Below are 25,529 nucleotides of genomic sequence, written 5' to 3' on the forward strand. Positions count from 1 at the left end.
CAGAATTACAGCTGATCTCCTGACTACAGATATCAGTTGCCTTGGAGAAAATGGCTGCTTGGGATGGTGGACTCTGTGGCATTATACGCTGGTGAGGTCCATCCCTTGCCCTTCCCAAGATCCACCCCCAAATCTCCAGGAATTTCCCACCCTTGTGTTGGCAACTCTAGCAATGGAGGATAAGGGGTTGACATTCCTTTTTAAAAAAATAAAGAATTTTATTTAAAAGAAAAGAAAATATAGTAAAGTAAGTGCATAGTAAAAAGATTGTATAGATTCTAGATCAGACATGAAGTTGAAACTTATACAATCTTATACAAACAATAAGTTATGTAAACAACACATCTGTAATAGTTTTTAAGGGGCTGACCTTCCTAAGGCTCTCCTAAAATGTTACAGAAATAATTAAGAATAGGTTGCCATCTAAGTAACGGAGATTCATTTTGTGATAACTAGGACACTGAGATAGTACTCTGGGTGCTCATTTCCATCTGGAACACCATACTATTGATTGTGCTGATGTCTGTAATTCTCTCTTTCTGTATGCAAATGTATCAAGTGGTATTCCTACACGGTATTGCAAAATGCAAACCGATTTGCCCTTTCCTTTAGTAGCCAAGGTCTTACAGTGGTTAGAGCAGGGCTACTGGCAGCTCATCAGATGTTGCAGAGTAGCTTATGCATCTCCTAGAAGAACCAGGAAAAGATATGTTCTAGGTTTTTTTTAAAAATAATGTTTTTCTTTCATATTATTTCCCCCGTACTGCTTAGCTGACAGCTCCATTTCTGGTGCCATCCTTAGTCCTTTTTCTAGGACAGAACAAAACATGGTAATATTCTGGGGGCTAGAGTAGCTTGGGATATTTTTAATTAGTCAGAAGTAGCTCCCCATTAAAGAAAAGTTTGGCAGTGCCAGGCTAGAGCATCAGACTGGGATGGGGGAGACGTGGGTGCAAATCCCCACTGCACCATGTAGCTCATTGGGTGACTTTGGGCCAGTCATTCTTTTTCAGCCTTTTCGTGGGATTATTGTGAGATCATAATGGAGAAGGTGGAAATCATGTGTGCCATCCGGAGCTCTTTGAAGAAAGGATGAGGTTTTTAAAAAATGTGACAGATGCATCCTTCAACATCCTAGTAAACACCGCTGGCAAAAATATACAGAGATTTCCTATCACATCCTTGTCTTATGTCAACAGGGTCAATTTTGACTCACTGATGGTGTATCTGTTTGGACAGACAATCAAGTGGATGGATGAAAAAAAAACAGAAAAGAGTGTGTACAATGTGTACTGAAATGCTCCTTTCAGTGTCCTAAGAGGCTTGCATTGGGAGATTGTGATACACTGAATGGCAGCCTAGCATTGACAAAGTGACAGTAAATCACTGCTAGGAAACAATGTTGAGTGAAGGGGAAGGGCTATCTTGGCCTGCTGTGATCACTTCCAGTACAGCAACTCAACAATAGCCAATGCTTGTTGGGATACCAAGCTCACAGACAATAGAACCAGTGCTGGGAGAGAAGCACTCGGAGTACTAATGGCTTGTACACAGCCTTAGCCTGTTGGCATTCAGACTTCCATTTCCTGTAAGGGATTCTGAATGGTCTGAATAGAAACTGTTGTGAGCAAGGAGTGGAATGACAATGCAAGTAGCAAATAATGAATGAGACTCTTGCTCAGATTCTCTTAGGAATGTCTTCCTAGCAATTCATTAAGGCCAGGACAGTGCGTATCTTTAGCACTGGCAAATGAAGCCATCCCCACAAGGGGCTTGCATGAAAGAAAACAAAAATATTGTTTCACACCCGTTCGCTGCAAGAAGTCACACAATTGTGTTGGATAGGTATGCTTGGTTATTACATGGTACATGGGTTCCTCAAATCTTTGTTAGCAGTTGTGCTCAAGCATTGCCGAAGCTCAAGTGTTTTCATTTCTAAAGAGGTGTGTGCCAAAGCCAGTTGGCTAAAGGAGCAAGGAGAAGGAGTAGTAGCCAGTTGATCCACTAGACATTTGGGCCAGTTAGATATTTATTGATTTAGTATATTTTTATTCTCCTTTTTCCCTGATGGGGACCCACAGTGCTTTACAAAACAACAACAACAACAAAACCACTTTTAAACCATTTTGCACAGCATCAAAACCCCCCAAAATGATAAAAAGTAGACAGGACAACCTGAGTGGGTGTCCACCAGGTTAATCTATCTGGCCAGGGCCATGGGCTGTGATTCATAGGCTAAGAGCCAAAGGCCAAGAGATCTTGCCCTTCCAACTCAAACCTCCAGATGTGCAGAGGTTGTAAATACCTGCTGCTGGGGAGAGAAAAACACTCAACCTGAATGTTTCAGGTTGGCAGCCATATTTCCTCAATTTCCTTTCCTGTTGAAAGTAGGTAGGGATGGGAGAGAGGCATGACTTTCTAGGGAGTTCTTAGGGAGTTGCCAGGTCCCCTTACCCTCCCCTTATGCTCCCAGTGGGAGGAGGGAGACCCAGTGCTTACCATTCTGCCACTCCTATTATGCTCCTCATATGTGCGCTTCCCCAAACCTGCATGAGAACATCACTTCCAGGAAGTAACATCATCATGCAGGTACAGGGGTGTGCATGGGCTTCACAGTGGGCTGATTTGGGCCCCAAATGTGCCCAATTTGACCCATTTGGGGCCCAAATCAGACTCCTTCAAAACATGGGAGCACTCTCAGGGTGTCACAACGATATCACTTCCCATGTTTTCCAATATTTGCACTGCTGACTTTCAAGAGCCTGTTAAAAACATATTTGTTTATATATCCCTTCAAATGTTGTGCTGGCCATGTTTACTCATTTTTTGACTACTATCCATGATTCCTGATTTGTACTTTTTGGGCTCTCTAGCTAAGGGATTGAGAAGATTAGTGCAGGCTGGGTGTCATGGAATGGGTTTTTAATGCAAGGATTACCAAATACTGCATGTAGAGTGTGGAAGGTAAGTAAAGGGTTAAAACAACAGCCTGAAGAGAGGATAATTAACATGCTGCTCCCTCCCCCCTCTGTGATTGGCCAGTGAGAAGATAACAGATTGGAGCTGACAGTATTGTCAGGGGAGAGTCTAGGCTTGGAATTTGACCAGGGAGGGTCAGGCTGAGATTCCTCTGTGTGAGGAAAAGAAGGAAAAAGGTTGTCCTAACTGGGACAGCTTAAGGGCGATGAAAAGTTTTTAGTTGATGAAGTAAAGTGGGAAGCCAGCCCTAATTTTTGGCAGAGGAAGTGGATAGTAAGGAGACTCCCCTTCAGCCAGATGTTCAGGTTTACATCTTTAGCAGAATAATAATTCTTGCCCAGTGTCTGGAAAGAGAATTTTAGCTCTGTGGAGTACCCTGGTCTGGAGTAAAAGGAAAAGAGTGCTGTGTGGAAGTCAGAACACCTAAGCTTGTGAAGTGAAATCTTACGAAGAAACCTTGTTTAAGTAACTTAAGTCTGAAACGACCATCCTCTCACTTCTAAGATCTGAAACAACTGAAAATAAGCTTTAAGAAGACTATTGTGCTTAATGCTTGTCAAGTATACTGTTAAAAAAACACAAAATTTACCCCAGCTTTCCTTTCCCTGCCTGTCTACATACCAATCCTGCCTGTTGAATAGAGCAACTGTTTATGGTGCCTAATAACATTACATTTTAAATTAAATTAGTTATTTGCAGGACAGCTTTAAAAAATGAATAAACCTTTAGCTTCACCCACAGTGTGGACTGGCATCATCTGAGGTGTGTCAAAGGAACAACGCTCCATGAGAAATCACCTCCATAATGTGAACACCATACATATAACATATCCCATGACCTGACATCAGAATACTGAGCATTTCTCACCTCCATCCGTCAATGAAGTGGAGCAGGGATGGGAAAGCGCACTGCAAAGCATAATGATAGCAGGATATGAGGGAGTGGTACTACTCATTACAGAGGGAACTTGACACACAGATACCCTTTTCAACAGCAGCCTTGCTTTGCTTATAATGTCTAATCTTGTCCTCATGGAGTAGTTCCAAAGCAATCCAAGGGTCTGTGTGTACCTGCAAAAGTGGACGTCTGCAGACTGACATCTTCACAACAGATGGGGAAACCATACCCTTTTCTGTTGTTTTCTGGCACTGTGACCACATGTATGGGGAGAGTGTTCTGCACATGATCTTCCCGATATGTGTCATCACATATCACTTCATCTCAAAGTCTTGCACCAAGGCAGAAAACCCATTCATTGCCAAGGCTGAAAACTCATGCATCGCCCCTTTCAAACAAAATGGCAATTGAGCATACTTACTGGGAAGATCATGAGCTCTTCATTCTTCGTGTATGTACGGTCCCTGCACAAGGCATAGAACAACTGAAAAGAATTGTTAACAATGGAATATGAATATGAAATAAACAGGCACAAGGTTTTTTATCAGACTGAGTTGCTGAAAATGTGAAGTTATACCAGTACGTAAGAAAGTAATAGCCGTTGTCTTACAACAAAGATAGAATGAAGCACCGAATTCTAACAATGAGGTGAGAAGGAAATGCTTGCATTAAATCTGCCCTGAGCTCCGAAAGCTTTTTTGACAGCAATTTGGTTATCTCAGGTTTTCCTCCCAAACTTTATCCTTCCAATGCATAAATTGTGTTCCCTTTCTCATCTGTGTTTTCTCTCCCCTCTTCAAACCTTTCCGTACTGTGCTGGCCACACAATATGTGGATGAGATGAGCCAAATAATTTTTAATTAAAGATGAGCAGGAGAGATAACAACGGCTAATAGCTGTGAATAACATGAACTGTGCTTTGCTTGGGGGTGGGGGGTGGCAGAGACAGGGTTCTGATTTACCTAGCTGATTGTGTATTGTAAAGCGGTTTCATGTGTTCTAATTACAGTTTGTTTGTAGGCATCACTTTCTTTGTTGTCAGTTCTTCTGGAAGAAATAGCAAGTCCTATTACGACGATTTATCATAAATATCCATTCCTGTTAATTACACACATGCTGAGGTGCCAAAGCAAAAACACTGCTAGTCCTAAGCCTGAGAGGAATGCAGAGGGACCCTGAAAGCCCACAAAGGAAGGAGCTCCCAGCCTTTATGGATATCCTGTGCATAGTTCACTGTCATTGCTCAAACTGTGGAAACAGCCATGCAAAGAGTGACATTAATCATTTCCAGGCCTTCCTCTTTTATTTGTATGCAAAGTGCTTTGTAATAATTCTCTCTTTAATGCTCTTAACAACTTTATGACAGAAGTTATTAATCTGGTTTATGAGTGATGTCTGGAGATGACTGATATGGCTGAGTTGAGCAGACACCTCCCCATACACCATTTTTTGTTTTGCAACCCTCATCCTAAAGAACAAAACTGAAGAGTCATTTGGGCAACCGGGGGGGGGGGGCGGCGGAGGGGAGGGGTTATGAACATTGGCAGCAAAGTTGTTGTCATCTTAGCCAGCATGTGCAGTAGTAGGCAGAATAGAAGCAATGCTTCCCTCCATCTTTTGACACATGGTCATCCTCCCACCCTGGGCAATCTGATACAGGAAGTGTTGCCCTAATTCTGGGTGGGCTCCATTTGTACTCACTGAGGCCGTCACGATGCCAGGTCTTTTTGACTATTTGCCAGTTTGGCATCATCACATTTACAGCATGATCTTTGATTGGCTGGAATCACCTATGAGGAAGCAGCAATCCCAGTTTTTTTCTCCAAATAAGCAGTTGAAAAAATGGGCATCAAACAGGTGAGGAAATGTGTGCTGGGGGAAGGGGTGGTATTTCAGGGAACATTCTGAGGGCCCCGAAACCTTCCTTTTCGCATGCAAAATGTTATATCTATGAAAAATGGGTGCATCTCTAAGATATTATCTTGTTCCTTTCTCAGATATAATTTATTGCACTTATATAACCAAAGAGTTGGGTGGCTGGTCAGTGCCTGGATCATATATGAACGTAATAAATTAATATTAGGGAGACTTTTTCCCCATTGGGCATTCTCGCCAAAATATGCCACTCTGATCTGAATTATATATGTTGCAGAACACAAGTGTATGTATCTTGTTACTTTTGTGCCTTTTTGTTTTACTTTCTCATGAATGGTACACAAAAAGCAGCACAGAATGATGTACACTGAATAAATGAATCCTGTATAAATTCACTATGAAATACCAATCAGCATATGTCTGAAAGACAAACAAATTTTACCAAAAAGAACAATAAGAAGCAGAGGACCGAAACTGTTGGACAAAAGAAAATGAATATAAAGAGAAATGACATGGGGAACATCCACTCATTATGAGCTGAAATGAAGCTTCTAACATCAAAGCTCCATTCACAAGCGGCAAACCTATTCCTGTTAAGTTGATAATTTGTGGGCTGGAGAGCTACAAAGATGAGCAAAGCTTGCCCATTTTGCAAGAGGCAAGGAGAAGAGAGCATATCTCCATGTTGCCCAGGCACACACACGGACACTTCCCTTTGTACCCACGCTGATTGTGCTGAGGAGGCAAATGAATGGATTGGCTTACGTATGTCACTACATTGCTGATTGTGATTTCCCCTACCCAATGCAGTAAACTTTTGTGTAGCTGCCAAAGCCAAATCATAGAAACTAGCGTTAAAGATGCAGATGATCTACCAGCATCATGCCAGAAAATTACCAGACATCTCTCCCTGGCTTCCTTAACATACTGGCAATGTTGTGCTTTCTCTGCAAACAGTCACAAGAGACTTGAATTAAGGATACACTGAACATTTGTTTGGGTATGCAGCTATTTTGCACAAAGGAATTGGTTTCTCTGAGACTGTGGCTGAGGCCAAGTATGGTATACTAGAAACAGAGCCCGTTGTGCAAATAAATACAACAGGCTCTAGAAAGCTGGGGCTGGGGGGCAGTTGGGAAAGGCTGGCAGGTGGGGGGCAAGGGAGGTCTGGGGAGAGGTGAGAAGCAGGAGGGGTAGGGAGTGATGGCTGGTAGGGAGGCAGTGGGGGTTTGGGGAGGGTGGAGAGGCAGGAGGGGTGTGGGGAGGGATGGCAGGTAGTAAGGGCAGGGGGGTGGGGGTGGAGAGGCAGGAGGGGTGTGGGGCGGGATGGCAGGTAGGAAGGGCAAGGGGGTTTGGGGAGGGTGGAGAGGCAGGAGAGGTCTGGGGAGGGCTGGGAGGTGGGGTGTGGAGCCAGGGAGGGAGGCCAGAGTGGGTTTGCTCTTCCCTCCGCATGCCCGGCTCCAGTGGGCCTTGCAGGGCAATGAGTGCATTGCTCATGCCCCATCGCCCTGTCCTTTCCGAGAGGGCCGCGGTGCGGCTCAGCGGGGCTCCGAGGGCGACAGATGCTTTGCCTCCACCTCGTCCCTGCCAAGAGCGGCGTGGCACAGCTCAGCAGGGCTCCAAGGGCGACGGGCGCTTTGCCTCCACCCGATCCCCACCAAGAGTGGTGTAGCTTGGCTCCGAGGGAGACAGGTGCTTCGCCTCCGCCCAGTCCCCACCTAGAGTGGTGTGGCGCGGCTTGGCGTGGCTCTAAGGGCAACGGGCACTTCGTCTCCGCCCAGTCCCCACCAAGAGTGGCGCAGCAGGACTCCGAGGGTGACAGGTGCTTCGCCTCCGCCCGGTCCCCACCGAGAGCACTGCGGTGCGGCTTGGCAGGGCTCCAAGGGTGACAGGCACTTTGTCTCCACCCAGTCCCCACCGAGAGCACTGTGGTGCGGCTTGGCAGGGCTCCGAGGGCGATGGTGCTTTGCCTCCGGCCCGTCGCCCAGGCTCCACTGGGGCTTGAGCATGTCGCTCTTCCTGCGCCGCTGCCTTCTTCCAGCAGGGCTACCTAGCCCTGGGCCGGCAGCGCCCTCCATTGGTGGCATTCCACGGCACACTTTTATCCTGGTGCGCCACGCAGGTGCACCAGGATAAATGTGCGTAGTCGAAAAGACGCTAAGGGAATTATATAGTAGGATTGGTTAGTGTGTTAGGAGATCTGGGTTCTAATCTCAGGTCTCTGTTCTCCACTGAAATTTTTCATGGCCACATCTCTCAGCCTAACCTCCCCCACCCTAACCTACCCCCCTTCCCCACACAAGATCCATTGAAGGTCCATGCAGGGCTTCTTAAAGATAGGGTGGAATATAAGAATGATTCACAAATGAATAATCAGATTAGGCAAATGAATGGAGAGGCATCTGCTAGCTTGTCCCTGCTAAGCAAATTGTCCTTATTAAATGAGGAACACAAGAGGGGATCCCTCTGCATTAAAAAAAATCTAGTTTACATTTTGGTTTAGATTTGGAAATTGCCCCTAATGTACAATCTGAGGTGCACCAATTCCCAATTTACTATCCATGTCTATGGTTATAATTCTCCCCAAATGTAAAGGTTAAAATAGAACAGATCAAAAATATGGACATACTGTGGAAAGAGTATAGGAAGGTGTGTGCTTGTTTGTATTTCAGCTTTAAGGCAGGAAAAAGGAAAAATAGAATGACTGGAACAGCAGGACCTTGGGCAGGGAATTCATGCTTTGGGGCTTCTCTTTTTGCAGTATTTCCTTGGTTTTGTTTTTTATTGAATTATTGCATTTCAGTTTTAGTCAAAAAAGCAGTGACTTGCCCAGCCTAAAGAATGAAACACATATATAGGCACTCAGTTCTCATTGTCCAAACAACTGTCTTGCATTTGACATGGTGACTGGATTCTTTGTGTTACTTTGATTTGTGCTTAGTGTTTCAGACCGTGTTTAAGCCATTGTGCAAGGTCAGTCAGGTTTGTTGAGTTTGTTGATGTGGTGTGCTGAGGTTTATAACTCAGCTGCTGAGTACGCAAGCATTTTTAAAGCAAGAGGCCAATGGAAGTGCAGTGCCTCTTTACTCTTACAGAAGTGATCTCTACCTTTCCCAGAACACTTTGCACATGCAGACACTCCACTTGCCACATTTATTTTTATGGCAACCCATCCCACACCATTCCAGTTACCTTGTATGTTTCCTGCACTTCCTATCCTGTTTATGTGCTGAACTTTTTTTCTTCTCAGGTATTCTTCCTTCCAAAGACCTGGGCTTACATGTGCAATATAAAATCCTACATTTTTACCCTTTCTTAATATCTTCACTACTACTTCCACGGTGCATTGCAGTTTTAAAATATGCTTGTGTATGTACCATCAGGATTCATCTAATGGATGCTGTTAAACTCATGATATTGTATGCTGTTGGCAGTAATAATGAAAAATTACAGCAATAACCAATACAGGTGGACACAGCTAGTAATCTAAGAATGAGATTCATTGAGAATAATTTACAGACATTAGCATTCAAAACACTAATTGAGCCTTACAGGGGTCTTTTCTCTAGCACCAGTGAAGGTGGGGAATATTTTAAAGACTGGATCTTGCCAGTTTTTTCACTCACACCAAATTCCATCCCATGGCACAGTTCCCATCCCACAAGGCTTTGGTACATACAGGACACGTGATTCTCAGCATGGCATTTTTGAGTGGCTAAAGAAGATTCCTCCTTCCTTTTTCACCTGCAGAAGAAATAGTTGGATCCAACCCTACATGTGTAGAACATATAAAATTATGTATAAATGGTATATAGAAATGTGCAATGTGCATATACCTATACAATACAGACAGATCTACAAAACCAACAGTAAAAAGAAGCATACCATAGCATAATGTGCATTTTATACATACAACAGAAATAAAACGGATCATTCCCCATCCCAGCTTATAACTCCCAAATCATAAGATGGGTATGCATAAAAACAATGGTTCAACAGTATGTGAAAGATACATGCTCACATGGAGTCATCAAATTCCAGTGAGAAACAGCACTTCCCCTAATACCCCATTGTGATCAGGCCAGCCCTTGGATGCCTTGTGCCCCCCACTTCAGCCACCAGTGCCACAGTCCCTTGTCAAGAACTTGATCTTGCACATGCTGAATTATAGTTCTTTTTCTGAACCGATACAAACTAAGATCTTCTTCTTCAATGCCTTCTGAGCATCTTAAGGTTGTTGAGAAATGGAAGGGTAATTTACAACTCCAGTTGGTAGCACCATTCTTCCAGGTCTCCCTGCCTTGGTGTCCAGTCTGCTAAAATATAATTTTTATATGTCAACAGAGCATTTGACTCATTGCAGTTTGACTCAGTGGCCTTTTCTCAGCCTTGCATTTAAATCAATGTCTAATTCACAAAATGTAGGGAGGCAGGGTGATTGTTCCAACCTGAATCTATAATATAGACCTTGTTAAAATTGGAAGGGAGAAAGCCAGTGCGCTGCAATTAAGTACTGCAACAGAGAGAGAGGGGAGGAGGAGGAGGAGAAGTAAGTTATAAATTGTTATGCCATGCAAAAGTGTGCTTTTTTTAGAAACCTGGGAACATTGTGTTTGAAAAGTCTTGGTACCACTAGTATATCAAACCACTATTAAAAAATCTCTTCAGATGAACCTCCTTGCTTTAGCTTTGGTTTGCCTGTCCCATAGTTTGGAAGATAGACTTCCCCTGGAGACCTTCGGTGGGTTTTTCAACTTCTTTCACAGTTCTGGAAGAACATGATAATTTATTATCTCCTCCTGCTGCAAAGCGGAAAGGATGGGCAACGATGGGCAAGCCTTTGTCTGAAAGGATGCTGTTTACTTTTCCATAGGTTCATCCCATGGAGCTGATATCAAAGCGGGAGGTTTTAAATAGCTCCCCCCCCCCATTAAAATGCCTTGGTTGGGACCAAAGTACAAAAAGAGCACTGCTGGATCAGAACAGTAGCTTATCTAGTCCTACATCTTTTAAAACCAGATGCTCTGGAAGGCTCATCAGCCCCCTTCAATGGTTGCCTCCCAGTGACTCATATTCAGGGTCATACTACCTCTAGAATTCCCATTCGATGGTGATGCACACATTACAGAGTGCACAGATTGGGTCCAGGGTCCCCACCGTATGTCCTGTGTAATAGTCACACATGAACAGCAGGATTTGAATCTAGTGGCACCTCAGTGGCCAACAAGATTTTCAGGGCAGAGGCTTTTGTGAATCAGGGCTCCCTTCTTCAGAGTGCTGACTCTCAAAAGCTTACACCTTGAAGATGTTGTATTGTGCTGCTAGGAATGTGCATTCGAATATTCCTTAGCTGAAATTAAAGTAACTGTTTTGCGTTGACTCAGGGGTATCTGAAATGACCACAAACACTCCTGAAAATTTTGGAGTAAAGTTAATTTATCTCCTAGGTGCCATTGCACTCAAATTCTGCTGGTAGGGCAGACCAACATAACTACTCACCTAAAACAGTCGCAAATGAGTCTCAAGTTCTCATCAGTTCTTGGATGTACATGATGCCCTAGTGTTTGCAGTATGTGTAGGGAAAGGACTTCACACACACACACCAATACTGGTTTCCCAACTGGAAATGGCCCCAGGGGCATGCTATTTGCAGAGACTTGTATACAAATAGCTCTACCACGGCTCATTCCAGTCCAGGTCAGGAAAATTTGAGGGGAGAAGCTGAAGTCCCTTCTCCATGGATTCTTCCTCACAGGGTGAATCATGTACCTTGCACATGGGAGCTGAGGAGAACTCCCATTAGAGTTTTACACAGGAGACAGGGGAGACCCTTGACCTAACCTGAGTACTCTGTAATGTGTGCATTGGTTATCAGGGTTAATAGTCATGGATGGACCTATCCTCCATGATTGTGTCCAATCCCCCTTTCCAAGTTACCTGCATGATTTTTGCCACTTCCTTGTTTCCTTCTAAAACAGCTCCCAGCATCCCATGGCATTCTGCAGAAGAAGGAGTCAGAGGTAGAGATCCCTTCTGAATCCAGCCCTATATTTGTATCAGGGTTCATTTTTCACTGGAAAGGAAATGTTTACAAGCCCTGTTCTGAGGAGTGCATTTAAAAATACAGTCTTCGGATCTTGAAAATTTAACTTTGATGAAATAATTGAACTATGGTAATTCCCAAATTCTTGGGTAGGTTAGAAAATCCCCTTTATAGGAGCCCACTCAGTTTTCCAAAGCACTAAATGCCATGGGAGAAAAAGACTGTTTTCCCCCTAAGGCTTGCTTCATTGCTTGTAAAACAAAACAAGCGTCTGAGTTTGATGGAGTCGAAAGGATTAGATCTGGTTTGTGATTTGTTTACTCGGAACTCCAGGGAATATTAAATACCTGCAACTATACAATGTTTTCCTTCCCCGCCTTGCTTAATAAACAGTGACTGAATTGCATCCGCAGTCCTCATGCCATGCTGGTTATTAGAGAGAAGGCTCTTGCTATTTGCAGTGTGTGAGAGTTCATCTAATTAGCTGATTTCAGTTCATTTGGCATTAAATAATTCCCAGAATTCCCATATATTTGCACAATATGTTCACCGGGGGGAAGTTTCTCTGAAAGCAATTAAAGAGCTCCCTCAGGAAGAACCTGCCATTGGTCACAGCGCATGGCCTGTTTAATATCCGGAAGGACGATTGCAGCCAGGATTTGCTGCAAGAGAACATGAAGAGCAATCCAGGGACCATTAGAAAAAATCTGTGGAACTCTATTACCAATCAAGTCACCATAAAGCAACTCAACATTTGGCTTTGCTGACATGGCATGGGACACCCATGCCTCAGGGAAGGGTTAATGACTCCAAACCATTTTCTAGAATATATGTGGCTGTATCCAACAATATTCTGCTCTGTTGTTCTGTTCCTCCAGTACAGCAAGGTTTTTTTTTTTCTCTGAAAGAGCAAGGCTTCTTTATTAGTAGTATTTCGTATGCTTGCTGCTAAGAATGTGCATTTGAATATTCCTTAGCTGAAATTCAATTAGCTGTTCTGGGTCAGCTCAGGGGCATGTGAAATGACCATAAACACTCCTGAAAATTTTGGAGCAAAAGCTAATTTATCTCCAGGAATTTCAGGAGTGTTTCAGATTTCAGGGAGGCAGTAGAAGCATGGAGGGAGGGAGGAAGGAGATGTATACCCTGGCCCCCAGGTGTTCCACTGTTGGTCTGTCAAGGTCAGTATTGCCTACTCAGTCTGGCAGCAGACTTCCAGGGTTTCAGGTAGAGGTCTTTTATAGCCTCTACTACTGGATCACTCTATAGAAATTCTGGGGATTGCGTCTGAGATCCTCTGTGTGCAAAGCAGATGCTCTGTCACTGGCTCTATCTGTCTGTCTGATCTCGTCAGATCTTGTAAGCTAAGCAGGGTTGGCCTTGGTTAGTGATTGGATGGGAGACCTCCAATAAAGACCAGAGTTACAGTGGCAGGCAATGGCCAACTCCCTCTGTAAGCCTCTTGCCATGAAAAGCCCGCCAAAGGTTGCCATACGTTAGCTATGGCTTGATGGTACTCTCTACCATCATATCTATATATAATTTTAATTTTCTTATGCATAAGACTGTTTCTTCCTCAACTAGTTGTTTATCCCACTTAAATTACACTTTTGTTCATCTGAGCCCCATGAGAGAGAGGCTGAAACCTTTGACCTCTCTCATTATCCATTAATCTGTTTATCCAATCTATTCCAGTATCTGACACACAGAATCACACCTAAAAGATTTAGGATGGAATTCAAACTAAAAGTCTCTCTGCCACATCTCCTCCTTTCCCCACTTCCTATTCTCTAATTTTTTTGCTATAAAAATGTGAAATATGATTCCATAGGATCTGAAGAAGTGAGATCTCTCTTATGAAAGCTCATGAGGGAATTAATGTTGTCAGTCTTTAAGTTTCTACTAGACAAGTTATGTTTTTTATCTGGCCTTTCCACCAAAATTGGCTTCTAAAGTGGTTTATAGGATTGAAAATCACAATTGACAAGTCAAATTAAATATTAAGCATTCTTTGGGCAGAGGATTCTCAGCTGAGCTGAATTCAGGACTGGCATTCTTCCAGTGGTCCCATCAGTGGAAATTGAAAGCTGAAGGGAGAGGACTCCTCAGGAGGAGGGCTTTTTTTCAGCTGGAACGCGGTGGAACAGAGTTCTGGAACCTCTTGAAAATGGTCACATGGCTGGTGCCCCCCCCCGATCTCCAGACAGAGGGGAGTTTAGATTGCCCTCTGCGCCGCTCGGCAGCACGGAGGGCAATCTCAACTCCCTTCTGTCTGGAGATCGGGGGCGGGGCCACCAGCCATGTGACCATTTTCTCCGAGGGCAACCCACTGAGTTCCACCACCTCTTTTCCCAGAAAAAAAGCCCTGGGACTCCTGCTGGAGCTGGATCCATACATGATAGAAGGGTGTGTGTCTGTGGCTTCTGCTCCCTCTGTTGCCCTCAACAGTGGTAGTGGAGGGAGTCTTATCTCAGTTGGAGCCGAGTCCCTGCACAAATGAACGGAACAAGCCTAGATGAAACAGGCACAAAATGTGTTTTTCATTGTGAATCTCTATGCTCCTTGGAGAGCAAGATTGGGGTCCAGTAGCACCTTAAAGTCCAATTAGATTTCCAGAATATGAGCTTTCGAGAGTCAGAACTCCCTTCATCCATGGAAGGCACCACATAGTTCATAGATGATAGGTAGTGGTTTGAGAAAAAGGAAGGCAGCTGCCAGCATCATTTTAAAAAAAGATTTATGCAACTGCTTGCTAAAGAGTTTCTGCATTACTAAACTAGGAAGGCACGCTGTATAGCCATTCTTATGTGCAAAAGAGCTTGTGCAAGTAGAAGATCTAATTTTGCTTTTCTCATACAGTGCTTTAACATAAGTTGTGAAATTGCCCATCCATGAGCAGCATCTCGTGTGGTCCACTTACTAAAGGGCACCTTCTTATCCAGCTCCTTGGCAGGTGTTCTTGATAACCTCTGTTTGGCTTTGGAGCACCTGCAGGATGCAGGATGACAAAGCCCAGGCCTCAAAATCTTCTGAAAGTAATGTGAGACTGATTTATTCCAGCAAATGTCCTGCAGCTGATGAGAAGCTGATGAGAAGAAGGATGGAACGTTATAGTGCTTTTCATGGATAATTAATAGTATACAATTAAGAGCCAGATTTGAGTACAATAGCACCTTAAAGACCAACTAGATTTCCCAAAGGTATATATTTAATAAGCTAAATAAAGCTGTTGCCTCTCCCCCCCACCCAGCACACTGATACACATACCCTGTTTCTTCAGCTGGTTGGTTGTCATGAAATGTGCTGCTTTTGTGTGCAAGAAGAAAAAGGTCAGTTTGCCTGGGGGGAAATTTCCCTTACTATGGACCTATACCTGCATTCCATCCTTCCTCCAATGAACTCAAGGCGACTTCCATTTTATCCTTACAACAGTCTGAGAGGGAGAGAGTTGATTCTGGAAAGGTGATTGTTAGGGATCTCAGAACTCACAGGGTTAATAGTCATGTGATTATGGTGGCAACAATAAGGAAGGGAAAAGGGAAACCACCCCCAGCTCCTCATTTTGTAAGTATCTGCTGCACTGATGCAAGAGGGAGGGGAGTGATTTCTCCTGCCTCCCTCTCATCAATGTGTCACCCAATGGTGACTATTATTCCTATAGGTCCCGTAACCCGAAAAATCAGCTTTCCTAAGGTCAAAAGGATAGCTGGAAGGAGGGGATGCAGGAAGGATCCCAGATCATTATACTCACAGATTGCTTGTAACAATTTATTTACTTCATTTATTTACTTCATTTATACCCCACCTTGCTCCCTAACAGGAACCCAAATTGGTTCACATCATTCTCCTCTCCTCCATTTTATCCTCAGAAGAACCCAAGAGGTAGGTTAGGCTGAGTGGGTGTGACTGGCCCAAGGTCACCCAGTGAGCTTCCATTGCAGAGTGGGGATTCGAACCTGGGCCTCCCATATCCTAGTTTGACTCTAAAATCACTAAACCACAGTGGCTCCCAATCTCTGTCTACAATGGCTTAATTTTTCTATAAAAAGGCTGGCTATGTGTCATTTTGTATGTTCTTCATTCTTGTAATCTATTCACTTGTCTCTTCCCTAGATATGGTGTAGCACCAACCCCCCTGTGTCCTGTCCTTAAAATAGGGCTGGATTCTGCAGCTTTGCTGCTCAGTCTCCTCAGATCCCATTTCTCACTGCCACCATCCCATCTAGCTTTTATCCAGTTGGGTCCTGTGATCCCTGGCATAGACTTTTTGGTGAGCAAAAAGGTCCCTCTCCTTGCACCTGTGGAAATGTTGGTAGAACACTGCCCAGTTTTGTGGCTGTCAAGGTGATAACCATACCAGTAGGTTTTTGCTTAAGATGCTTCTTTTGAGATCTTAATTTGCTGAAGATTCTTCTCCGATGGCTACTGATGGCTATAAGATACTTATTTCTATGAGCAGTGATGGCTGGGAGCCACTATGTGTCTGGCCCACCTTTCATACTTGGAAGGAAGTGCAGGGAGAACCAGTTTGGTGTTTGCAAGGTCACCAGTTAAGGAGATGAGAATCTGAAGTTTGCAACTGGGGGACAAGAAGGAGCTCAGTGGACATGCTGTTTGCCTGCGGTGGGGGGGGGGGGCAGAAGGTGAAACTGTGTTCAGCTTGCATATTTGTAAGTAAACAGATTTATTTATTTATTTATTTATTTATTTTCCATGTTTATTCCACCTTCCCCGCACAAGCAGGCCCAGGGCAGATTACATCAAATAAATACATTTATAATAATTTTTATCTTTAAAAAAAGTTAAAATCAACAAGCAACACAGGCCTCCACCATATGCCTGGTGGAACATCTCTGTCTTACAGGCCCAGCAGAAAGATAGTAAATCCTGCTGGGCCCTGGTCTCACTAGTAGAAATGGGCATGAACCAAAATACGAAGCAAAATTAAGCAGGAACCAGGCCAGTTCGTGGTTTGTGAACCACGGTTTGTCAGATCCCATTTCTGACGAACCACCACAAACTTTTAGGCTGGTTCGTTTTGTTTGGTTTTTTGTTTGTCACTGCAGATAGCCTGGTGCCAATCAATCAGTTTCCTAGGCAACAGGGGATGGACTTCCTGCAGACTTTCAGCTGACCTAGAAGTGACCTTCTGCTGGCTTGGAAGTGACTTTCTGCTTGCCCAGAAATGATGATTTTCTGACTTGGATGTGATGCTTTCATAAACCAAATGAACCGGTTAGCAAACCAGGGGCAAGTTCGTGAAAGTTCATGGTTCGTGAAATTTGACAAACCACGAACCACATGGTTCAGTTTTTTCCTGGTTTGTGCCCATCTCTACTCACTAGACAGAGAGTTCCACCAGGTTGGAGCCAGGATCGAGAAAGCCCTGGCTCTGGTCACGGCCAGGCAGGCATCCCTGGGGCCAGGGACCACCAATAGTTGTTTATCTCCTGATCAGAGCATCATCTGGGGCACATATGGGGAGAAGCGGTCCCACAGATACGCTGGTCAAAGTTCGCATAGGGCTTTGTAGGTTAATACCAAAATCTTGAATCTGATTTGGTACTTCACTGTGAAAATACTGAAATTATGCAATGCTGTCTTTTCTCCAGGAAAGTGATCCCACAGGTGGATGACCCAGGAACTCTACCCCTTGGGGAATATATATTTTACCGCACATTTTAAAAATGTCTTTAAGTATGAAAAGCCAGCTCTTTTTTGTTTTTCTTTTTTCTATTGGGAACCATTACTACCAGTATCAGAATACCCCAGAGTACTAATGCAGCAACTTTTAAAGTTTAACCTATATTTTGCTCCCACTATGGGTCACCAACTGTCTCCCCCCCTCTCTCCTAATAAAGTTCTCCTCTTGTTTGTCAGCAGCATCCTTTGGATGCAGGAAGACAGGTTTGAATTTTGTGTGCTTGATGTGAATGAGATAAGAGAGATACACTCACCAAGTGAAATAATAAGGTGTCTGGCAATGTACAGTTGTTAGCTTTTCCAGCAGTGCCACTGAGTCAGTCAAGGTGTCACCAAGTCATTGCAGAGATTACAGGAGAGAAATGAATGTGAATTTAGAATTCTGACAAAGCCATAAAGATGTATGGAAACTGGCTCGAAGACTCTTGTAGAGTTTAAGACCATTTGGTTAAGGGATGTCAAGATTATCGGGTTCAGAGGGTGCCCGAAGCTTCTCAAATCCAGTGCTCAATCCTTGTCTCCAGGTCAGTCACGCAATCCAGATCACAGAGGTAACAAGAGCAAGCAGAAACAATAAGGTGCACCACTGGGGAAAATATCAGTGGCCTAAATAAATCAACCACACACTATGATGGAAAACAAAAAGCAACATCTCAACATATCTCCTGGCTAGTGAATTTCCAGCAGCAATTTGCAGCCTTTCCCAGGGCAGCACCGTCCAAGAACTAAGCAGGCTGACATCACCATCCTTTGTCCTGGTCAGATACTCCAAAAGTCTAGATCCATAAAGGGACCATAATCAAATTATTGTAGTTCATCAGCCACTTCACCCTAATGAAGTTCACCCCATCAGTAAATGTGCCACATCTCCATCAGAACTGTTAACAGAGTTTGTGATGTATCTGTGCTGTAGCACAATGGTTAAGTAGTTGGACTGCGAATCAGTACTCGACTGGTTGGAATCCCACTACTGCCATGAGCTCAGTAGGTGGCCTTGGGTAAGCCACTCCTCTCAGCCTCAGCTCCCCAGCTGTATTGTGGGGATAATAAGAACACTAACTTGTTCACCTCTCTGGATGAGGCACTAATCTGTCTAGAAGAGTGGTATATAAGTGTTGTTGTCATTCTTCTTGTTGTTGTTGTTGATGATGATGTTGTTTAAATGAGCCATCACAAACTAGTTTCAGTTTCCCCTTTCGAGGCATGTATGGGAGGAACCTTCCTTGGGTTCAGTTCTGGGAGCAATAAAGAAATCTGCTGTTGGAACTACCCATGTCTCTTATGTGCATCTGGATAGTAAGCCTGCTCCTATGCACCTGACCCCAGGGGATACGACACAGTTGCCAAATGGATTGTTCCATACGTTCTGCCCCTTTCTGCATTGCATTTGTTATTAAAATGTTTTAATCATATATACCCATGTATACATATACATATACCCATATACCCATGTATACACAGTTGCCAAAGGAATTGTTCCATATCTTTTGCCCTTTTCTGCATTGCATTTGTTATTTAAATGTTTGACTCATAATGGTTTGACATGTATACTCATACATTCAAATGTAACTATGTTATGATTATTCACTATTTATATAAGCAGGGATTTTTTTCAGATGGAATGCAATGCAACAGCATTCCGGCACCTCTTAAAAATACCCACATGACTGGTGGGTATTTGGGCCTTAAACGGCCAGGACTGGGCTGCTGCTGGGTGGGGGAGGGTTTCCCCTACATGGCAGAGGCCCATTCCAGGCTGATTTGGACCATTTCTGGTCCATTTCAGCCATTTTGGGCCCATTTCTGCCCATTTGGGGCTCGAAACAGCCAGGATTGGGCTGCTGCCAGGCCCATTTTGGGCCCAAAATGACCGGGATCGGGGCACTGCCGGGCAGGGGAGTGCTCTCCTGAGTGGCAGCAGTGCATTCCAGGCTGATTTTGGCCTGAATTGGGCCCCCTGTGGAGCACAGGGATGCTCCCAGGCGGTCACGACCTGTGTGATGACTGTCCCCAGTGAGTTCCTCCACCTCTTTTCCCAGAAAAAAACCCCTGCATGCAAATGATATATATTGTATCTACAAGTACTGTCTAAATTTCACATTAAATCACAAAAGTGTAGACACGTAGAAAGGAAGGTACACAAACTACAGGAAAAGGTGGGGAAATGAAATCGTGGAAAACAATTGAAACAAACATAAAAAGAAATGACAAAGGGAACAGTCGCTAATCCAGACATTTGTTTAAAGGGTTTAAATAGTTGTTCTTCTAATGGCAAACTCAGTCTGCTGCGGTTTAAAGTTCTTGACTGGAGGGAAAACTAATTGTTCTGTAAATAGCTAGCCATGTGTCACATTTTATGTTCTTAATTCTTAGTGATCTTTCCCCCCCCCCTAAACTGAAAAGCCTTGGATGTATTCTCTGGTCAGTCCACGGTTTCACATGATCCTCCACTCAAAAGGCATATGAACATAAATTGGGCTATTTCATACTCCACTCTAGATAATCCCAGATGTCTATAGCTCTACCTTCTATCCTACTACTTTGTTCAGCCAAGTTTGAAACGTTTCTCCAAGTGTCTCTTCTGAAGAGGGGTCCAGTGCCTGGAGGAAGGCTTCCAATTTGGCTGAGCCAACACTCAGAAGAAGGAAAAATTGAGCATTCAGGTAGAAGGAAATATCTTGAAGCTCGGGTCATGGACCTAGGCTCTGAATCTCCCATAGAACGTCATCATCAGAAACTACTTTTCTCTGAAGTTGCTGCTGGGCAGAAAGTTAGAATAATTGCAAGTACCCCTATACACCTGCAGAGAGCCTTACCATATTATCATAAGTCATCCTCACAACTCCATTTCTGTGTGATTCCTTCCTAACAGCCTTGACACAAATCAGGTGGTATAGGAAATATGCAATATAAAAGTTTTGGCTATGAGAGTACACAAGAATGTGTGCTATCAGTCGCCATGATGGAAAAACCGCAATATAAAAGCTTTGGGGTTTGTGAGACTATATTTATTTAAAAGAAGCTCACTATACATTTTCTGCAATTTTGAGAGTGTTTTTGTTCTGTCTTTAATACAGCATGGAAGGGAAAATGAGTTTGTGTGGGATGGTGATAAATTTAGGTCAGAAAGATAGACATATTGTGGGGGGGATTCTCATTGGATATTTCAGAACTTAATGCCTCCCCCCCACTTGTCTTACTCATCGAGTTTGTTCAGGGACAGAACCAAAATGTTTTCAAGACAAGAAAATCAACCTTGACTGGAGATGTTTGTGTGAGGATCCATCGGTGTGCCATAATTGTTTGCACAGCTTTAAAATATTATACTCTTCACAGTGCTTTCTGAACAACAAAGAATAGCATGGCAATTCTATCATCTAAGGCTTTTTTGTTGTTGCTACCATTGATACTAAAAGCATTCCTTTTGAAATGTGAGGTAATCTAAACAACTCTGACTTGACAATAAATGATCAGGTATTGAATAGATCCTGATGGATCTTTCTTTCTTTCTTTCTTTCTTTCTTTCTTTCTTTCTTTCTTTCTTTCTTTCTTTCTTTCTTTCTTTCTTTCTTTCTTTCTTTCTTTCTTTCTTTCTTTCTTTCTTTCTTTCTTTCCTTCCTTCCTTCCTTCCTTCCTTCCTTCCTTCCTTCCTTCCTTCCTTCCTTCCTTCCTTCCTTCTTTCTTTCTTTCTTTCTTTCTTTCTTTCTTTCTTTCTTTCTTTCTTTCTTTCTTTCTTTCTTTCTAGCTAAACTTCCCTGTTTGTGACTATATGTGACATGCCTAACAGATGTGTGCAGCCCTGAGATTTTGGCAGCAGAGATTTTAAATATTTAGTTGGCATATTGAGCAAACATAACTTCTCCCACAGCAATCAAGGATCAGAATGGATGCTCACAGCACTTGATGCTGGAAGCAAGTTGGGCTTGATTTTGTCTTTTTAAAAAACAAACAAATGATTAAGCTTTGCACTTTTGAATAGCAAACTTGACGGCCTTGAGCTTGTTAATAAGCCACTGAAATGGGACCATGCAAAGACCAAATAGGAGTCTGGGCATATTCCCAGTATTCTCCAGCTTTGCAAATAAATACTAGTCTGTATGTCTGGAAAAGGGAGAAATGCATGCATTTTTCTACTCAAATCCTCCCCTGTGCAAGGCTCTGAAGTTGCTAGTTTTGCATTTCTGAACTAAACAATTGGTACCAACCATGGTGCTGAAGCTACAAACTACTGCCCAAGGTCAATAATCCAGTGCATTTATTTGTTTTTGGACTCATGGACCAAGAGTCCTTAGTGAAATGCAGAATATGCTGATTTGGGTGCGCTCAGTCTGCCACAACTATGCAAAGCAAGGCTGTTTTGTCCTCTGCTGGCTGGATTTCCTCAGATCTTCCCAGGCAAGGGCTTGGTATGATAAATGCACAGTGCTTGCTCTTTTCTTAGATTTATACCTTGCGAGTGGCTTTTTGTAAGTATTTTTTTTATTATTTTGTTGGTTGATGGTTGTACTTATCTTTCTGTGTTTACAACATGTTGCTTTGTTAGCTGTGATGAGTCTGTGGGGATAAATCAAGATAGAAGTATTTTAAATAAACAAATCAGGGTAAGTAACATTGCTGTTGAGTTCTCTTCTGGCTTGAGATGAGAAGAAGTCTCCTTCCACCCTGCACCCCATTTACCTTACAGCTGCTGTAGGTGGTGGGAAATAATTGAGAGTGACCACAGTTGGGGGCTGCCAATGAGGGCCTGGGATTTAAGAGCAATTGAAGAACTCTCCAGAAAAAAAAAAGATTTATTGCGGAGAGTTCTCCAGTGTTGCTTATAAATGGCTAGGCCCTTTCCTAAATAGAGCTTCAGAGTGTTTGTCGATACATTTTTTAGATCTGGAAAGTTACAGATTTTTCAGTTAACCTTTGCTGCTTTTGATTTGATTTGGCTTTTTAATTTCCTTCATCATTTTAAAACCCCTTTTTGCAAAGCCTACAGCCAGAAGGCAGTGAAGTCCTCCTTGGTCCTGAAGTAACTTGTGGCCCTCCAGAAGTGACAGTCTCCACTCCATTCGCCTTGACAATACCACACTGTGCAGAAGTGAACTCTGAACACTGGAATGTCCACTTAAGAAAGAAAAAGCAACAAGGGAAGTGGGAGGTAAGTGAAACTTGTCCCCTAAGAACAAGAAGAAAGAGGGCTTAAAGATGTTAATAACCAAGGCAAATCCTTGCTTAGCTTCCAAGATCTGATGAGATTGGGATAGCCTGGGCTCAGGACTGGCACATCCATGGAGGCTGTGCCAGCAGCCGCCTCAAGCGCTGAAGTCTGAAGGAGGCACCCAGCCGGCCCCCAACGACCCCCTGACCCAAAAGCAGGCCCTGTCCCCCCCGCCCCTTTACCACTGCACCCACCTTGGCTCAGCCCCGGGAAGTCGGTGGCGTGGCAGCAAGCGGGGAGGTGAGTGGGGAAGTGGGCTGCATCCCTGCTCGCCTCTCCACCCCTTCGCCGCTGCCGCCTGCCTCAGGTGAGGGAGACACTCCTGTGTGATGATGTCACAAGTGACATCATCACGCAGGGCCGGAGCACGCACGGGGCAGGTATCTCACCTCAGGTGCCAGAAACCCTGGCACCAGCCTTGCCTGGGCTACACCACTGTCTCTGAAGTGAGGCAAGCACCTACAAATGACAGAGCCTTTTCATGTTGTGGCACCTCAGCTTTGAAATGTCTCAGCTTTGAAGTGCCCTTCCCACAACTCTTTGCCTGGTGCCAGTTTTCTTATATTTTTAGCTTTGGGTAGCAAATACTTTTTTGCACAGGCCATTCCTTGAGTGTGTTTCTGACCCTGTCTTTCACTTTGCTTCACTATTCACCCTGTTATGGTGCCTTTATCCCGCATTAAGGTTTTGTATTGGTTTTGTGCTGCTCATGGGCTTTTAAAGATTTTTTCCCCTCTGCTGTGCTGTTAATTGGTCTTTTGTTTGCTACAGCTGTGGGTAATGGCATTTTAACTACTTTTTTGATATCTGTTGCTTTGTGGTTGCTTTATTTTTTATTTATGGGAATATTGTTAGCCACCTCAGGAATCAATTAAGTGTGGGGAATAAAATATTTGAAGTAATTGATAAATACTGTTAATGTGAACAAAGTTAAACATCTTTCCCTACTATCTCCTCTATGGTAAATCATATTACCTTGTGAGTTGCTCCCCTAACCTACAAAGGGGCTGCTGCTTTCCATATTTCCTTGCAATTGATTCTGTCATATCTTACTGCAAGGCTATTGAGAAGGACCATATTTTTCTTTCTGTGTTCTGTCCTGGACTGTGGACTAGTCTTAGTCTAACTACGGTTGTGAAAGGGGAAGGAGGGTTTTTTTCTGGAAATTTTCTTTTTTACATATAGCAGTTGGTTCTTCTTATTCTCTTTACCTCTTTCAAATGAGAAATTCTCTTTGATTTCTCATTAATATATCTTGATTTTTTTAAACCAAGTAATAGTGTAGACTTTCTCACCTGTGGATTTCTGCCCGTTATTATGCCACTGTTACATGATACAAATGGTAAAAAGCAGTCTGATGCTGCCAAGTCCCAGTTTGTGTTTAATTGTTTATTTAATGTCTCACCTTGTTCTTAATTTTTCAACTATGGTGATAGTATATAAATAAATGCATTACTTAGAAATCTGAATCAAATCTTCCTCTTCATGAAAGAAGAATTCATTCAAAACTGACTCAAATGCTTAAAAAGAGGAATAGAAATGGATTGCTGGATTTCAGGGAGAAATTTGGTAAAGCGGAATTAATTCCACCAAACAACCCTAATCCTTGCTTCAAGACTATGTAGACTACATTTCCTTGTAGAGGCTCTTTCCTAGCCTAGTGCAAAGCTACCATGAACCACTTTTCTCTATGAGTGGTTCTGTCAGTCTACAAAGGGGCGCTGTGCTCCATATTTCTTTGCAATTGACCCTGTCGTATCCTACTGTGAGTGTTCAGTCTGTGGACTGTATTTCCTTGTGAGTGGCCTTATCCTAGCCTGCTGCAAGACAATATGGACTTCATTTCCTTGCAGTGATTCTGTCCTATCCTAGTGCAAAGCTACCATGGACCACCTTTCTCCATGAGTGGTTCTGTCCTAGTCTACAGCAAGAACAGTCTGGACCATATTTAATTGTTTGCTTGTTTAAGAGCATTCCCACCCTGCCTTTCTAACAATATCGCCACTGAAAGCATCTTGCAAACCCAAAGAACTGTTTTAAATGTGTCCACTATGAGATGAAGCCAGTCCTGTTTGCCTCACTGCCAGAGGATGGGAATGGAAGGACAAATGCTTACAAAAGTCTTCATCCCAGTACCCTGGCAGTCTTGCTTCTGCCATTTCTGCTGCTAAAGTAGTTCTGTCGTCTGCCTGCTATTTGAATTCTCATTCAGCTATCAGCCAGAAATCCATGAATAAAACTGAAATATTATATTGCAAAGCCTTCCCAGCCATTTACTGAACAACGGCCCAATGCAATAGAACAACACATGCAAGATGAAAGATTTTTATTAGTATAAGCATTATTGTAGTGAATGTTTTAATCAGGCTTCTGATGCAAACACTTGTTCAGGTCTTGCATATTGGCTTTGATGTTCCAAGTGATCCCTCTCCCTGACAGCAAGAGAGGAAAAAATAGCGTGAATGTGGGAAGCTGTACTAAAATTGTTTATACATCATTGCTATTGCCTTCTGAACAAATTGGATTTCTAGGTAGTACCTTATTAAATATGGCCCTGCTGGCTCAAGGATTATTTCAAATTTCTTGTTCCTGGTATTTCACCCTGCAAAACCCCATTTAAGTTTGCATCTTGCATGTGTGAATGGAAACCATGATTCTTTATTTCCATACCAATTTCTGCTTTCTCACTTCAAACTCTCCCTCTTTGGCCATCGGAGGAGCAAGATCTCCATTGATGGGAGATGAGAGGAGGTGATGCTGAGTAATTCCCCCTCCTCACTGCAGCTGCACCTGTGCCATTGTATAGTTTGTTTATGAGAGTCTCCC

The 25,529-nt window shown here is 43.3% G+C and overlaps 1 protein-coding gene across 1 annotated transcript in view; it reads left to right on the forward strand.

The window, feature by feature from the left end:
* The window catches only part of UNC5D (unc-5 netrin receptor D), a 300,179-nt gene that overhangs the window by 226,196 nt on the left and 48,454 nt on the right, over positions 1–25,529 (forward strand). The window contains exon 13 of the mRNA XM_054998048.1: positions 22,475–22,643. Within this exon, the coding sequence (XP_054854023.1) occupies positions 22,475–22,643 (169 nt within the window). The remainder of the gene's footprint in view (positions 1–22,474; positions 22,644–25,529) is intronic.

The sequence above is a fragment of the Eublepharis macularius genome, chromosome 14 (assembly GCF_028583425.1).
Source record: "Eublepharis macularius isolate TG4126 chromosome 14, MPM_Emac_v1.0, whole genome shotgun sequence".
Classification (NCBI taxonomy): Eukaryota; Metazoa; Chordata; class Lepidosauria; order Squamata; family Eublepharidae; genus Eublepharis; species Eublepharis macularius.